The sequence below is a fragment of the Giraffa tippelskirchi genome, chromosome 7 (genome assembly GCF_054371585.1).
Source record: "Giraffa tippelskirchi isolate mGirTip1 chromosome 7, T2T-mGirTip1v1.2.pri, whole genome shotgun sequence".
Lineage (NCBI taxonomy): Eukaryota > Metazoa > Chordata > Mammalia > Artiodactyla > Giraffidae > Giraffa > Giraffa tippelskirchi.
The window spans coordinates 17,408,415-17,424,329 of record NC_137281.1 but is presented as its reverse complement, the minus strand read 5'-3'; the positions used below and the strand labels follow the sequence as shown (position 1 = coordinate 17,424,329).

The 15,915-nt window shown below is 43.7% G+C and overlaps 1 protein-coding gene across 5 annotated transcripts in view; it reads left to right on the top strand.

The window, feature by feature from the left end:
• GARRE1 (granule associated Rac and RHOG effector 1) overlaps positions 1 to 15,915 on the top strand; it is an 83,633-nt gene that overhangs the window by 52,572 nt on the left and 15,146 nt on the right. For 4 of the 5 annotated variants that reach the window (XM_081517170.1, XM_081517171.1, XM_081517172.1 and 1 more), the window contains 6 exons: positions 4,434 to 4,643; positions 8,886 to 9,026; positions 9,243 to 9,338; positions 9,463 to 9,624; positions 12,371 to 12,529; positions 15,069 to 15,166. In XM_081517170.1, coding sequence (XP_081373296.1) covers positions 4,434 to 4,643; positions 8,886 to 9,026; positions 9,243 to 9,338; positions 9,463 to 9,624; positions 12,371 to 12,529; positions 15,069 to 15,166 — 866 coding nt within the window. Of the gene's footprint in view, positions 1 to 4,433; positions 4,644 to 8,885; positions 9,027 to 9,242; positions 9,339 to 9,462; positions 9,625 to 12,370; positions 12,534 to 15,068; positions 15,167 to 15,915 lie in introns of all 5 variants that reach the window. The other variant, XM_081517174.1, reaches the window with a different exon arrangement.

The window sequence follows — 15,915 nt, the reverse complement described above, 5'->3', positions numbered from 1 at the left end:
AACCCACACTTCCTTCAGTAGAAGTACAGAGTCCCAACCACTGGACTGCCAGGGAAGTCCCCAAGATGTTTCTCTTAATGCAGCTCTGATAATAGCCTTATATTGCCCCAAAGTCCATCCAGTTGGGATGCCTTGAGATGAATGGATTTTTTTTTTTGATTCAGACACCAAGGGTAAGATTAAGTCTGATTGCTTTCTTCATAATTCTTGAAGGAGACTGATGGGCTGAAGGCCCACATAGATGCTTTGGGGCTTGAAATTCCTTAAGAGGTAAGAGAAGTTGCTCCTTTTCCCAAGCTCCATGTGCCCTCTCCCATTTTATCGTTGCTGTTTGCAGCCAGTCTTAGCTGTTGTCTGCTTTGCAAATCATGAACTTCAAGACTCATGCCACCCTGAAGTGCCACAGGCACTTGTTTAATTTGTTGCAGTCCCTTTCCCACTATCAGAGAAGACTGAGCCATGCCTCTCAGTCTTCATTCATCAGGGTTCCTGCACAGGGGTCCCCTCCCCTTTGTGATATCCTTAGCCACTGTTGTGACTACCTCCTGGATCTTGTCATACGAAAATAGCACAGCCTGATGGTTAGAACAGTTTTTGGAGTTAGACTCAGTGTCAGATCTCTACTGCACCGCTCATTACCTGCTTGACATTGGAGCAAGGTTCTTTCTCTAAGCCTGGGTGTTGTTATCTGTAAAATGGATGAATTGCTCTCACCCCACAGCCTCACTTCACTGCGTGTAAAGTGCTTAGTATGGGTTAAACACTCAGTAAATGGTAGCTCTTGATTGACGTGGAATTCTGTAGCTGCAGTGACATTTTAATCTCACTGACCACTCATTTGTCCTTCAGAGTGCTACATCTGTTCTGCATCTTCATGGGATCCCATAATCCAGGAAATGGTCTCCCTGTGGAAGAGAAAGTTGAGACCCCCCTGGTCTGGTGGTTAAGACTCCACACTTCCAATGCAGGGGCCGTGGGTTCAGTTCCTGGTCGGAAAACTAAATTTCCACATGCTTCTCTGCCAATATATAAGTAAATAGATGCAACTTTAAAAATAAAATTAAAGAGAAAGTAACTGTCTAGGCCCTTGAGTCACATGCTTTCAGATTCATAACTTTAGAGTCTCTATTGCTTTCCAGTTTCTCAGGAAGACCCCGAGGACTGGCACATCCCTGGGTTGGGGAGGATGGAGCCTGTGGCAGGAAGGAAACTGGGCTAAGACAGGAGATATTGTAGAGAAAAGGTGGGCAGAGGCAAGCTGGAGGTTGAGCTCAGTCCTCTCTCCAGAGAACGTGGTATTTATACTTCTGTTACTTATGTGCACTTGTGGAATAGATATCCTTTAGATAACTTTTCCAAGGTTCAGGGTAACCATCATTTTCATTGGCTTTTTAGTGAATTGTTTACAACACAGATATTTTACTACAGCCATAATTTGTGCTCCATACCTCATGAGTAGGGGGAGGGAGATACTGAGGTCTTGTTTTTGCCACTTCTTATACATAAGGAAGAAATTTAAGTTAGACGTCTCATCCAAGGTCAAGCATGTGAGAAGTGGTGGTGGCAACATTCCGAATATCCCCCTTCTAAAACTGACCACCATCTCTCTCCATTTATTCCTGCAGCAGCGGCATCCTCTTTCCACCATTCTGCCCTCAACAGCAAGAGGACCCTCCCCAACCCCCAGCCTGACATCAGCAGCATTATCAGAGTGTCCTCTTCCGGGCCCAGGACCCTGCATCAGGCCTTCAGAGGCTGTTCCTAGAACTTCCCTTCGGAAGGGACGGACGGGGTACTCCCATTATTCCCGTGCTCTTGTCCTCAGAGAGCCTTTTCCTTCCCACCTCGGCCCTCAGTGTTCCTTCTCCAGTAGCCCCTGACTTTGCACATCTACTTATTGTCCCCCACTGTTAGAAGGTAACCCTCAGAAGGACAGTGACTTGTTCACTGTATTTCTTGTAGTATCCTCTAGCTTTTTTTGTGCTTTGTACATCCAACACACTCACATGTTACACATTTGTTGAAAGAATGAATGACTCAGTTGTATCTGTCAGAAGCTGAAAGAATGTGAGCCCCGAGCAGATGGCGCATGGCATGTCACTTCTCCCACCTCCTCCCTCAGCCACAGCCTGCCAAGAGGTCAAGGAAGAAGGAGGAAGAGCTTGTGTGCCTGAGGACTCAGCTTCAGTCCTCCTCCCGCGTTTACTCTGTGTGGAGCTTCAGAACACCATGTCATTCTGGCCTGAGCTTCTGTCATGTGCCTGGTTTCAATGTTGCCAGCACACAACTGTCTCCAGGCGTGTAGATCTTGTTGAGGGCAAGGTGCACGCTGGCTAAGGACACAGACACTTGAGTCAAGTGAGCCCTCTGCCAAATTCAGTTTGTGTCCTCTTGACAAAGTTTCATAACCTTTCTGTGCCTTAGTCTTACTGTTTGTGAAATGGGAGTGACCTCACATGGTTGTTCCTAGGGTTGAATGAGAGAATCCATGTGAACTCTTTAGCGCAAGTGAGGTGCATGCTGAGTGTTCAAGCTGGCTGATACTGTGTACAGTGCTAATTAAGTCCTGTCTTTTCTGTTTGTGTCACAAGTTCCAGGTTGCTAGGTCTGTTTACTCTGTGTGGCTCACTCTGCCCATCTCTGATGGGGAAGAGCTTTGAGGGAGTAAGTGGAAACCCAGGGGGTTTGGGTGGGAATTCAGCCTGTTTTTCTGATTGTTCCCTGTAGAGGGAGGATGCTATGATGTGAGATTTCTGTGTTTGTTTTAGTTTTGTCCTGGTGATTTCCACAGGGGAAAATAATTCAGAGGGAACAAGTGTCACCACTGGGAACTTGCCTGACTCTTTCTCCAGGAGGAAGAACTCTGTCTAGTGCGAGTAGAAAAGGGCAGCATCTGAAATGTGTGCTGGGAGGCGAGAGGTCCAAGGTGGGGTCTTATTTCTGCCTGCTTCACAGGACAATACCAGGCCAAAGTGTGGGCACTGGGGTTGAATTTTAGGTCCTGGTAAAAGGCAGTGGAAACCTTCACCATGTCCCCAAGGCAGTGCACTGAATGCTGGTCCCTCTTTGCTGTCCTCCAGTTGGATAAATTACAAACTTAGCAAGTAATTTTTTGTTAGTAAACCACGCTATAGGCAAATGAAATATGAAATACTTTCCATTAAAAATGTTTTTAGGGACTTTCCTGGCAGCCTTGTGGTTTAAGACTCTGTGCTTCCAATGCAGGGGTCATAGGTTCAGTCCCTGGTTGGGAAACTTAAGATCCCACATGCCACATGGCATGGCCAAAAAAAAAAATATATATATATATATATATTTTTTTTTTTTTTTTTTGAATGTTACGGGGCATGTAAAAAATTACAGTGAAGTTTTGTTGTTATTGTCAAATTTGGTATGGATAAAACAACTGTAAAAGATTAGGGGAAATGTCAGTAATCTAGAAAGTATCTGTTCAAGTTGCTTTGCAAGTAGCAAGTTCTTACTCTTCTTTAAAGAAAAAAGAAATAGGAAATTGTAGAAAATACCTTGTAGCTGGAGTTAACCCAAGAAAGCAAACAGAGAACAGCAAACAGTGTCAGAGAACGGCCCTTGCCGGTGCTGGAGGTTGGCAGATAAAGGCGCGTTTGTATCTTTTTTTGGTGGTATGTTGTCTGTTTTTAGTACACATATTTTTATAATTATTTATTAATAGTATACATTAACATAGCAGTATGTATTTCGTAGTTTTAAAAGTGAATTTTCTGCTTTAATGGACTATTGTATCAATCAGTCAGGTATACTAATATGTATTAGGCAAGTGGTTTTCTCCTGATCTGACACATGGATGTACCAGTATGTTTTGTTAACTCTGAGAAGACAGGTATGTCAGCTTTGTTTCATAAGACTGAAAATATGACATACAACTATGTTAATAACTATGTAATTACTATGTTAATAACACTGTTACTAAAATAACCTGTATCTTTGGATTCCATTTCCAATGGAATATGTTCTTATAGTCAAACTGACCTTTGAGATTTCTAATCATCAGGCCTTTCTTCTGCCCTCTGAATACTGTGTGGACAGAGTTGGAATTGTGGTTCGCTGTGATTCCGCTGGAGCTCACAGAAAATCAGGGTTGGTATGAGCAAGAGTCCAGATGAGGAGAGTGGAGGACAGGAGTGAGGGAGGCTAGGTGGGAAGTGGGGAGGTCCATTCAAACCTTGAGGCTGGCAATTTGGTTATAATGTTTTGACTTCTAGGCACTGGGCCACCCAGGTCCAAATGTGAGAACAAAGGCAGATCCTTCTAAAGCATGGTGACTTTGTAACTTCCATGTGATTTCAGAATTCCGGTTAATTGTTACCTCTACTCAAATTGACAGTTGAGAGTTTATTGCAGTAATGCAATAGCACCCCACAACCTGAAAGTCCCTGACTCTCTTGTCTTCACAGGTGTTGGGACGATGCTTCTTGACAGTGGTGCAGGTCCATTTCCAGTTTTTGACCCAGGCGTTACAGAAAGTACAGCCCGTGGCTCACTCTTGCTTTGCTGAAGTTGTTGTGCCAGAAAAAAAGAACAGCAGCGGTGGCGGAGGCTTATCTGGCATGGGCCACACATCGGAACTGGAAGAAGCTGTGCGATCCTGGCGAGGGGCTGCTGAGGTAACCCTGACTCTGGGGAGATCAGTGCCCTTTGTTCACGTAGGAGAGGCTCCAGAGGGCCTTTGCCTGTTGGTTCTTAAAAGAGCCTTTTTATTTACAAGTGTGAGTTTTCAACTGCTATCATTAGATTGTTGATACATTTAACAGTGAATGTCTTTGTAAATGCCCACTTCACGCCAGCCATGCACCAGGTACTGGGAAGACAGCCTCTACTCACAGCCTCTTAGGAGAAAGGGCTTTACAAAAACGGGGTTGAGGAGAGGTCTTTGACAAGAAGTGCAGCAAAGTTTCCAGGAAGAGGGACCAGGGAAAGAGGCTGGAGGGTAGGTAAGTGGAGTAAGCACTCAGCTAGGTAGCTAGGTGGGGATGTAGTCAGCAGTGACACTCTTCTTGTTGGTATTTTAATACTCCTTTGTTTCCAAGGCTAGAAGGAAAGCCTTGCAAGTCAACACTTTAACTAGAATTTACTGTTCCATTTCACAGAGTAAAAGAGAATTTATATTACAATATTTAGTTTGACTCATAACCTCAATTAAATTGGCAAACTATTTCATTTTGTTTTAGAAATCTCTTGTAATCAAATTTGTAAACATCTTTCCACATTTTAACATTATATGTTCTGTTGTTTTCTTAGTTCAGTTTTATGATGTTCCGTTGCGTTGTTATTTCTTCTCACTTTCTTTTCCCTGTGTTGGTCTCTTTCATTGTAAAGGTTCTTCTCTGCTTTCTTGGTGTTTATCGGAGTAACCATGCAGTGCTAACTGGGGGTCGAGTGCAGGAATGGGAGCTGCTGACTTCATTGCAAGTAGCCGGGCAGTGGGGTCCACACCTTTATCTTCTCGTCTTACAACCCTCCATGCCCTCCCGGCTGCAGTCTCCTGATCACGCTGCTCACACTTAACACCCTCTGTACCTGACTCTAGGTCTCTACCCAACCTGTGGGTATCATTCATGCTGAGAGCCCAGCCCAAGTCAGCAGCCTTCTGGTGCTCCTCAGACCTCCTGGCCTTGACCTTTTCCTTCACCCACTTCTGTCTGCCCTGGCTTTCTGCCTTCCTTACTTTGTTTCCAACCAGTGACCCTGCCCCCCACACACTGAGAAAACAGACTCTACCTAGCAGCAGCCCCTCTTCTCCATTTCCACCAGATGACACACCTCTCCCATTCAGATCCTCTCTGTTCCTTCCTCTTCTTTCCAGCAGAGGAGGCACCCTCTCCTCCTGTCTAGCGTCTGCCTCTCTCCACCCTGCCCCCACCCTCAGGGCCTCTGTGGTGGGACCCTGTGTTTTGTCTCCCACCTCCTCAGCTTGTTCCCACCAGTACACAAATAGGCTTACAAATAAAGATCCTCCCTGCTCTGCCCTGTTTCTCTGCTCTTTTCATAGCCAGCTTCTTGGAAGAATTGTTTGCCTCATCTTTGATTCACCCTAAAAAAATTACTATTATCAGATATTTGAAGCATATAGGAAATGTCACATACATAACCATCTTCCTTTTAGCTTTGTCCAATGAATCTTCACTTTTTGCCGCATTTGCTTCATACCTTTTATTGTTAACAGAAAAATAATGTTACAAATGCAGTTGAATTCCTTTTATACATCTCCACTGTCTTATTCATATTCCTTTCTCTCTAGAGATAACCTCTTTTGATTTTGAAGTGTGTGACTCCTATGCATATTTTTATATTTTTATTCTATATGTGTGTATCCATATGTGTATTGTTTTGCACAATATGAAAATTTATATATAAAGGGCATCATTCAGCTCACTAAAATCTGGCTTCCACTCCTCCACCAGAACATGCCTTGTCTTGTCAAGGTCACTGGTGCCTTCCGTGTTGCCAGAAACATTGGCGGAAATTCAAGGATCCCATTGACTCCATTTAGCAGCTCACAGTGACTTGGGCCCTGGAAATCCTCTCTCCTTATGAAAATCCTCTCTCCTTATGAAGAACCAAGTGCTCTTAGTTACCCTCTTACCTCCTAGGCTAGCCTCTCCAGCCACTTTGCTATCTTCTCTTCAGCATAACTTATGAATGTGAGTTCCTCAAGGCTCAGTTCTACATGTCCTTTTCCCTGAGGGGTCTCCATCTAGTCTTGGAACTTTAAAAACCTCTTATGTGCTGGGGCCATGAATGTGTGTGCCCAGTTCCCTTCCCTTGTGGTCTCAGGCCCCCGTGTTCAGCGGCTGTCCTCCTCAGGCCTTTAGATGGCTCAGCCCTTGGCCTTCCCACATACACCTGTCCCTCTTCAAATTGCCCCTGTGCTAACAAGTAGTGCCCTCTCACACTGGGTCCCTTGTGCAAGAAACCTGACATTTATCCTCCAGTTTTTCTGTCACAACGGCATCCAGTCCATACGAAAGCCCCGCAGACCCTGCCTCCAAAATACTATTGTAGACCTGTCCCTTCATTCTGTGTCCACCGTCACTGACTTATCTCAGGGGATCATTACTCTCCCCTGACATCTTCAGAGGCTGGGCCTGATTCTCCCTTTCCTGTCTTGCTGTCCCTCATCTCTCTCTCTTTCCTTAGGGTAAGGGGTAGACCTGTCCCATGACCTGCCTAGTCCCACATAGTCTGGCTCCTGCCTCCCCACCAGCCTCCTCTGGCCACTGTCCCTTCTTCCTGGTGTCTAGTTCCTGCACCTACATCTCTGCTTGTCCGCCCCACTCCCCGACCCTGCACTTCTGTTGACTGCCTCCTCTTTAAATGCAGCCTAAATGATGATTTCTCAGTTTCTTGGGTGCTCCTTGTCACAGTTCTTTATTTCCCTTGGGATGTGTTTTTCCATTTTATATTTTTTAAATGTTTTATTTGCTTGCCTTTTCAACCCATGGAGCTGTCAGCTCCAAGATTATAGGGACCAGGTTTGCTGCTCCACTGTCTATGCAGTGACTCCTCTAACATAATACCTTGTGAGCTACATATTTTGACTAAATGAAGAGTTCTAGAAAGAGAATGAAATGGTTTTAAACTGTGAGACTATTAGGGTTCAGGGAGTGATTGGTCTTCATATAGAATTTGTGAAGCTTTGGAAATATATGACATTATAGCTGCTTAATTTCTTTTAGTCTTGCAGTGTTGGTAAATATTATAACTCCATTAACTTAGAAGAACAAAAATTAACTGTTAAAAAATGTTATTTGTTGTACAAGTATTATTGCAATAAAAATAGATGTTGAAAAAATTGAAAGACAATTCATCCTGAATCCTTCCTTCCATCTAATAAATCAAATATATATTTTTCTATTTTCTCTAGTCCTGATCCATATGTATAGATAACAAGCATTTCATCACAAGACACAGATTAGTCTTCCTGTCTTTCTGTTTTATGTCCTTATGTCTTCTTGTTTTTCTGTCTTATGTATTCATTGTTGTTGTTTAGTTGCTAAGTCATGTCCAACCCTTTGTGACTCCATGACTGTAGCCCACCAGGCTTGTCTGTCCATGGAATTTCCCAGTCAAGAATACTGGAGTGGATTGGCATTTCCTTCTCTAGGGGATCTTCCCAACCCAGGGACTGCACCTGTGTCTCCTGCTTGATAGGCAGATTCTTTACCACTGAGCCACCTGGGAAGTTCAGGGTACTCTTCATAAACATGTATTTAATGACTAAACAATAAGTATTTCATTTTTCTGTGAGGATTTCAAAAGTTCTGTTTTTCTTTTAATATTACAATGTAGTTTTTTTTCCTATTGGTGAGGTTTTTTTACTTTGGTGTATAGGACCACTCAAAATATATTTTTTAATTTTGGAAACTTCAAGGGCCAATATACTAGGGGTATCTGTCTTTTTAAAGCACAGAAACTTAAGATGTGATTTTTAAATATATATATGTGTATGTATATTTATATATATGTATATAAATAACAGGTAGGTAAGTCTTTTTTGCAGAGTTTTTTTTTTTTTTACTGTGCTATGAGGCTTGTGGGATCTTAGTTACCAGACCAGGGATTGAACCCAGGCCCTCAGCAGTGACAGTGTCCAATCCTTGCCACTGGACCACCAGGGAATTCCTAGGGGGTTTCTTAAATAAGATTGTGCTATGTCAGGCTTGTTTTCTCATCAGTGCTTGGTTTAGTCTTTCAGAATTTCTGGCTGCTGTCTTCATAATAGAGGTAATCCAGAATGGCTAATGCTTAGATAGTTTCGTGCTTTATTTTAGTTGTTTCTTGTTTTTTTAATTTTGCTAGTATCTGTAACATCCTCTTTTACCTACCAGTCACTACTTCTGTTGCAGGCAACATCTAGACTGAGAGAAAGAGGCTGTGATGGCCGCCTGGCAGGAATTGAAGTTCAGCAGCTCTTCTGTTCTCAAAGTGCAGCAATTCCCGAGCACCAGCTGAAAGAACTGAACATAAAAATTGACAGTGCTCTGCAAGTATGTTTTTCAAAACTAGCACATTAATATCTGAGGAATGAAAACAAGGGGAAGAGTTAAAGTTTTGATGTTGAACCGATTGGAAAGAGTAATAGGATAGTAGTTGGCCTCGTGTCTTTTAATAACTATAGAAATTTAAAATTTCTATTTGCATTGGACCTTGTCAGTTTAGAATCTACTATGTAATCTTGATTCTTGAAAACAATTTCTTTGCAGGCATATAAAATAGCTCTGGAAAGCTTAGGTCACTGTGAATACGCAATGAAAGCTGGTTTCCACCTGAATCCAAAGGCAATAGAAGCCAGTTTGCAGGTACGTTGTTCTGTCTGGTGGCTCCTGTGAGCTGTGGCGTGGCAGTCACGCCATCCACATGAGCCAGCTGTCTTGAGAACTGAGCTGTGGGTCACCTCTCCTGTCCTCTCCAACACTTTCCCAGGGCTGCTGCAGCGAGGCAGAGGCACAGCAGACGGGGCGGAGGCAGACCCCACCGCAGCCCATGCAGTGTGAGCTTCCCACTATGCCTGTGCAGATAGGATCCAGCTTCCTGAAGGGGGTCTCCTTCAACGAGTCGGCTGCTGACAACCTGAAACTCAAGACGGTAACTTTCCATGGGGTTCCTCCAACCTGGGTGTGAACTTGAAAATAGAGTTCTTAAGGACACCTGACGGCTTCTAAAGAATCTGGATTAAAAGGCAAAACTGAAGTGAAGACAGGAGACACTGACCTTCCTCAGTAAACTGTTGTCTAAAAGCAGACTAGAGTGACTTTTTCCCCCCATTTGATGGGTCTTTATTGAGCAACCGTTAGTAGCAGGCTAGGAGGTTTGACAGCCCCCTAGGTTGTGATAGTAACACAGGACGAGGGGGCCTCAGCTAGAGGATTAAGGGATGTGACCCTTGAGGAGAGGACTTAAAGCAGAGAAAGACCTGAAGAATAAGTGTGGGGGTGAGGCTGGCGCTGTGAGATAGCCAGAAAGTGAGAGCCCGTCCTGAGAGCTGCAGGTCTTCCTTAGAGCTGAAGGGGGTGTCCTCTGACTGTCAACTATAGTCCCTAGTAGGATTTGGATTTAATTGTCCTGAAATGAGGACTCGGCTCTCCTAGTTTGTAAAGGTTGTCCAGGTGATTCTAATGTGTAGTCAGACCTGAGAGTCTAGAACAAGGGGAGACATGGCACTGACTGAGGCTGAGAAGCAGCCCAGGGAGATGCAAAGCCCCCAGTTCGAGGCCAGTGCCCCACCATGGCAGGTCACGTGATTAGGTTGGCATTTCTGAAAGATCCCCCTGGCTTCAAGACAGACTTTTGGCTGGAAGGAGAGCAGCACTGAAGGCTTTCGGCCATGGCCCCATCTGGTGATAATGGGAGGCAAGTGGAAGGATTCAGGAGCAACCTAGAGGTTGTAATAAGCAGGACTCCATGATTAACTGGCTATGAGAGGGAGGGGAAAGGAGATGAGACCCAAGTTTCTGGCTTGGACAGCAGTTTTGGTGCTGCTTATTAAGGCTTGGCGATAGTCGTCAAAAAGGCATTTTTGTACATGATTTTAAGAGTGCTTTTGAAATGTCCAAGTGGAGCCGTCCAGCAGGCAATTGGATGTATGGGTCTAGAGCCCTGAAGTGGGATCAGGGCCTGGGTCCTCACAGACAGATGGTCTCTGAGCCAGAAGAGAGGCCAGGGGAATCCAGGAAGTATGTGGAGGGGACTCAAGGAAACTTGGCATTTAAGAGAGTGGCTGTGACTACTTTATAGTCACAGGGCCATAAATGAACTTCTTCAGGCATGTGCTGTATCTGCCACGGTGTACTCTCCTTACGGTATCTTGATCGGAGTACGCTGTTGCTGTGAAGTCCAGCTTGTTGGGAGAGTTCCGGATCACCGGTTTGTTATGAGAGAAATGTAACTCAGGAATAGCCAGATGGAAGATCCGCCTGGGGCAAGGCCTGGGGAAGGGGCTTGGTGGCTCCCTGTTCTCTCGAGGCAGCACAGTCCCAGCGCATCCCTGTGTTCTCCAGCCCAGATGCTCCTAGGGTGACTTTTTTAAAGAGACTTTCGCCAAGTTAATTTTATTTATGATTTTGTTCAAAGTGTATCAAATAAAAGGTTTTAAAAGTACACTATAAAAATGCTGTTTATGGTTATGCTTTCGGGACGGGCTCTCATTTCCTGGCTGTCTCACAGCCCCAGTCTCACCCCCACACTTATTCTTCAGGTCTTTCTCTGTGTTAAGTCCTCTTCCCAAGGGTCACATCCCTTAATCCTCTAGCTGAGGCCCCCTCGTCCTGTTACTATCACAACGTAGGAGGCTGTTTATGGTTAATGTTTCAGTGAAATAAGTAAGAAGAGAAATCTTGCCCTAGTACTGAAGTAATTAGGACCATTTGTGGAGCATCCTGTGTGCCAGGCATGTGTCAAATGTTTCGCATGCATCATCTCAGTTAATGCTCACCCATGAGGTGGACACAGCCCTTTCCCCCACTTGACAGATAGAGGAACTGGAGCCCAAGGCCGCACAGCTAGAAAGTTGCAGACTGGAATTGGAGCTTATGCTGATCACTTGTTCATCCAGAATAAGGATGAAGTTTTCTGGTATTTACTTGTATCAGATGATTTTGTTTCCTTGTTCAGAGGGATTCAGAACTTCAAAACTCCTTAGCCGATTTGCATCAGTAGGTTGCTAAATAATGCTGTGTTTTGTGCTAGAATAGAAATCACTGCTGCTGCTGCTGCTAAGTCGCTTCAGTCGTGTCTGACTCTGTGCGACCCCATAGACGGCAGCCCACCAGGCTGCCCTGTCCTTGGGATTTTCCAGGCAAGAATACTGGAGTGGGTTGCCATTTCCTTCTCCAATGCATGAAGGTGAAATCGCTCAGTCGTGTCTGACTCTGTGCAACCCCATAGATGGCAGCCCACCAGGCTGCCCTGTCCTTGGGATTCTCCAGGCAGGAATACTGGAGTGGGTTGCCATTTCCTTCTCCAATGCATGAAAGTGAAGTCGCTCAGTCGTGTCCGACTCCTAGCGACCCCATGGACTGCAGCCTACCAGGCTCCTCCATCCATGGGATTTTCCAGGCAAGAGTACTGGAGTGGGTTGCCATTGCCTTCTCCAGAATAGAAATCACATGTGTATTAATGCACGTGTATCCGTATCTAGCCAGTCACAGGTTTGAGAAAATCTTTGAAGGTAATTGATGAGAATTACTTAAGAAATCATAATGAAATGACTTGGGAGAACATAAAATTCTCTTCTCTTGAGGGCTATTTTGTACCTATAAATGCATTTCTGTAAATTTTGGAACCTTGTATGGCTTTATTTTGAGGTGTGAACTCTCTTTTTATCAATCTGTAGCACACGATGTTACAGCTGATCAAGGAGGCAGGCTGCTATAATGGAATCACGCCCAGGGACGACTTTCCTGTGACTGAAGTCCTGAACCAGGTGTGCCCATCCATGTGGAGGGGTGCCTGCAAGACTGCCGTGCAGCTGCTGTTTGGCCAAGCTGGACTGGTGAGTGAACACATGTGAAGGACAGGGGAGGGTGGAGGAAGACATTTTAAGCATGTGAGCATGTGGTGTGGGCTCACATGTGAAAACATTGGATAATATAAACAGCCCTTTGGTTGCTGCAGAGTTTAGACCAGATGGAAAAGGAAGAGCATCATTAAAAGGTCTTTTTTTGTTCTTTACTAGATTGATGATATGTATTTGCAGTGGACCTAGTTGCAAAAGGGTGTCTCAGGCTTTCCAGATTTTAAGGAAATCATTACATCAGTGATGATTTGGTAGGCCCTTTCACCTGACCTGATTCTCCAGGGCTACAGTAGGTGTCCTTCTGTTGGTTAAACACAGCAGGCTTCTTCCTGTCTCAGGTTTTTGCCCTTGATGTTCCTTTTCCCTGAGAATACTCTTCTCAGATCTTGATGTGACTCACTCTTTCTCATTTTCCTTACGTCAGCTCAAACATCACCTCCTCTGATGGTATAAGTAGTGCCCCATCCAGTCACTTTGTACCCCAGCTCTCTGTTTACCTCCTTTTATACAATAAAAACAACAGCAACTCCAAACTAAGTTTGATCTCTTCACCTTTGGTGAGAAGAATAACTTCTGCCAAATTTGGATGGGGTTAGGAAATCAACATCTAGGTGTCTTTAATTTTTTTTTTTTTTAATGTTTATTTGGTTGCACCGGGTCTTTTGTGACACTCAGGATCTTTAGTTGCTGCATGTGGGATCTAGTTCCCTGACCAGAGCTCAAACCCGGCCCCCCTGTATTGGGATCATGGAGTCTTAGCCACTGGACCACCAGGGACGTAACAACATCTAGGTTTTTATTAGGCACCTTTGATCTGTGTACCTTATGTATTTTTCCTGCATTCTAGCATGAAAGATTGCTTTTTGAAGTGTTATGGGTCCTCCTCCAGGGGATCTTCCTGATTCCTACTTTATTCATAAATGGAGCTGTTGGGAGGATGCAGTCCTTCTGTTCGGTATAGGTGAGCACTCCGGTGGCCCAGCTCAAGGTAGTACTTGCCTTGTAGAGGGCCAGGTGGGGCTTGTCCACAGTGTTGAGTTACATTTCCCTTAGAATCTGTTCCTTAGTATAGGAACCCCTGAGAAAAAGAGTAAACTGGAGAGCCCCTGCTGAAGTATGGAGGAGTCCACTGCCTTTAGTAGATTGATCCATATTCCCAAAAACCATTTTAGCTGAAACTAGGGGAGCCATGTCAATAAGTTCTCCAGAAAGGAGTGTGTAAAATAAAGCAGGAAGACCCAAAGGCAGTTTTGAGAAAACATCAGTTTTAAAAAAAAATGTTCCATGTTATTCAGAGAGCAAAAACTTCTTCCTAGTTCTCTGCTCCTTGATCCCAGGACACCTTTGTGTGTGACTGATTAAGAAACTTTAGAGTATTGTTCTGGGGATGGGAAGAGAGAGGAAACACCTGCTTGTTCCAACAATGGCTATTACTTGGACAGGAAGTCTTTTCTAAAGGACGTTGCAGACCAGCTATGGGAACTCTCTTTACAGCTATGGAAATCGGCTCCATTAGATGCTGAATTTGGAATCCTAATAAGCAACTCTGCACAGCTTTGCCTTTCATGAAATATTACAGATTTGGTTTTAAAGTGTTTTATTTATTTTCTTAAATTTCTTTTAGTTATTTGAAAATATATTCATCACTTTGTCACACCCTTTAAATTACAAAGGATACTATATCATCTGTATAATATTAAAGACTCTCCTCAGTACTTCCCTGGTAGTCCAGTGGTTGAGACTCTGCACTTCCAATCCAGGGGCCGTGGGGGTTCAATCCCTGGTCGGGGAACTAAGATCCCACATGCTGCATGGCACAGCCAAACAAACAAACCCCAAAAAGCCGAAGAAAGAAACAACAGCTCTCCAGGGAGTTCCCCGGTGGTCTAGTGGTTGATCTCCATGCTTTCATAGCTGTGGCCCAGATTCAGTCCCTGGTCGCGGAACTGAGGTCCCACAAGTGCACAGCGTGACCAAAAATAAAACAAGAGAAAATCATTGAGAAAGGATTGGTTCTGCATTTTTCCTGAAGTAATTCTGCTCTTACTGGTGGTTGAGGATCAAGTGGCCTTAACAAAAAGCCCCACCATCTTCTGGCTCATATTTGGTCATTACACGTAGGCTGCTCTTAAAGCATTGGTTTGATTTTTAATGACATTTTTACTTATTTCAAGTGCATCAAGTGAAAAAATACTTAGATGAAAGAAACAAAATAATTCCTCATTAACATATTTACAGCTTGGAAGAAGTACTAAAAATGACTGTAACGTTCAGTACGTCCTGCACCTAGAATGCAGTTTCTGTTTCTTTGAAGTATTACTGTTTTCAGTCATCTTTATTACTTTCTGTTGTCTCCATGGGGTTCCTGACTGGCCTGAGTGTTGCCAGATAGTTTACTATCTTATCAAAATACTTCTTACCAGAGTCACTCAGCATTGATAGGCTCATGCATTTGATTTGTTTATGATCCATTTTTCTCTTTGAAAGCTGATTATTGTTTTTGTTTCTCTCTTAGGTGGTAGTTGACACAGCACAGATTGAAAATAAAGAAGCCTATGCCCCCCAAATCAGTTTAGAAGGCTCCAGAATTGTGGTTCAAGTCCCATCTACATGGTAACGTGACTCTTACACTAACACAGGCTTAAGCTTTGATTGATGTTTGGACATCTTTGAAAAGATTGCATTGCTTGTGACAAACTTGTTACTGAGTCCACAGCTTTTGAACAGAGTATATCATTTTCTCTAAGTCACCCAGCATTTCTCTGAAGCTGAGTATCAAACATAGAATTTCTTCTCCTTTGTTCCAGCAACAACCCTGCTGATCTAGAGGTCATGTCATCACACACCCAGTGTCATTGCAAATCTGGAGGCAGACTGAGCTGTTTTCATTTAATTATTTGCTTATATTTGTAAACTTATAATGAAGTATTCTTCTTAATTTATTCAAACAAAAGGCCCTACAAATCAGTAAGAAACGGGCAAAGCACATAGACAGGTAAATCAGAGGAGACATGGTCAACGAAGAGATGAAGAACATGTATTACCTCATTAACAAAGTAAGGAAGGCAAAGCAGAAAATACATTGTCATTTTGCCCATCATGTTATTAAATTGTTTTAGAATAACAGTGCTAGGTTTGGTCTAGACTGTACAAAAACAGGCACAGATGTTGTTGAATAAATCACACAGCCTTTCTGGAGGGCAGTTTCATTTGTCAGAAGCCTAAAATAAGGGCTGTGACCTCAGCAGTTCCACCTCTAGGGATTTATCCTTGTGATGTGCCTACAGATTCAGCACAGTTTTATTAGTAAATAAGAAAAATTAAACATATATTGGAAGACTTTTGCTATTAAAATCATGGGC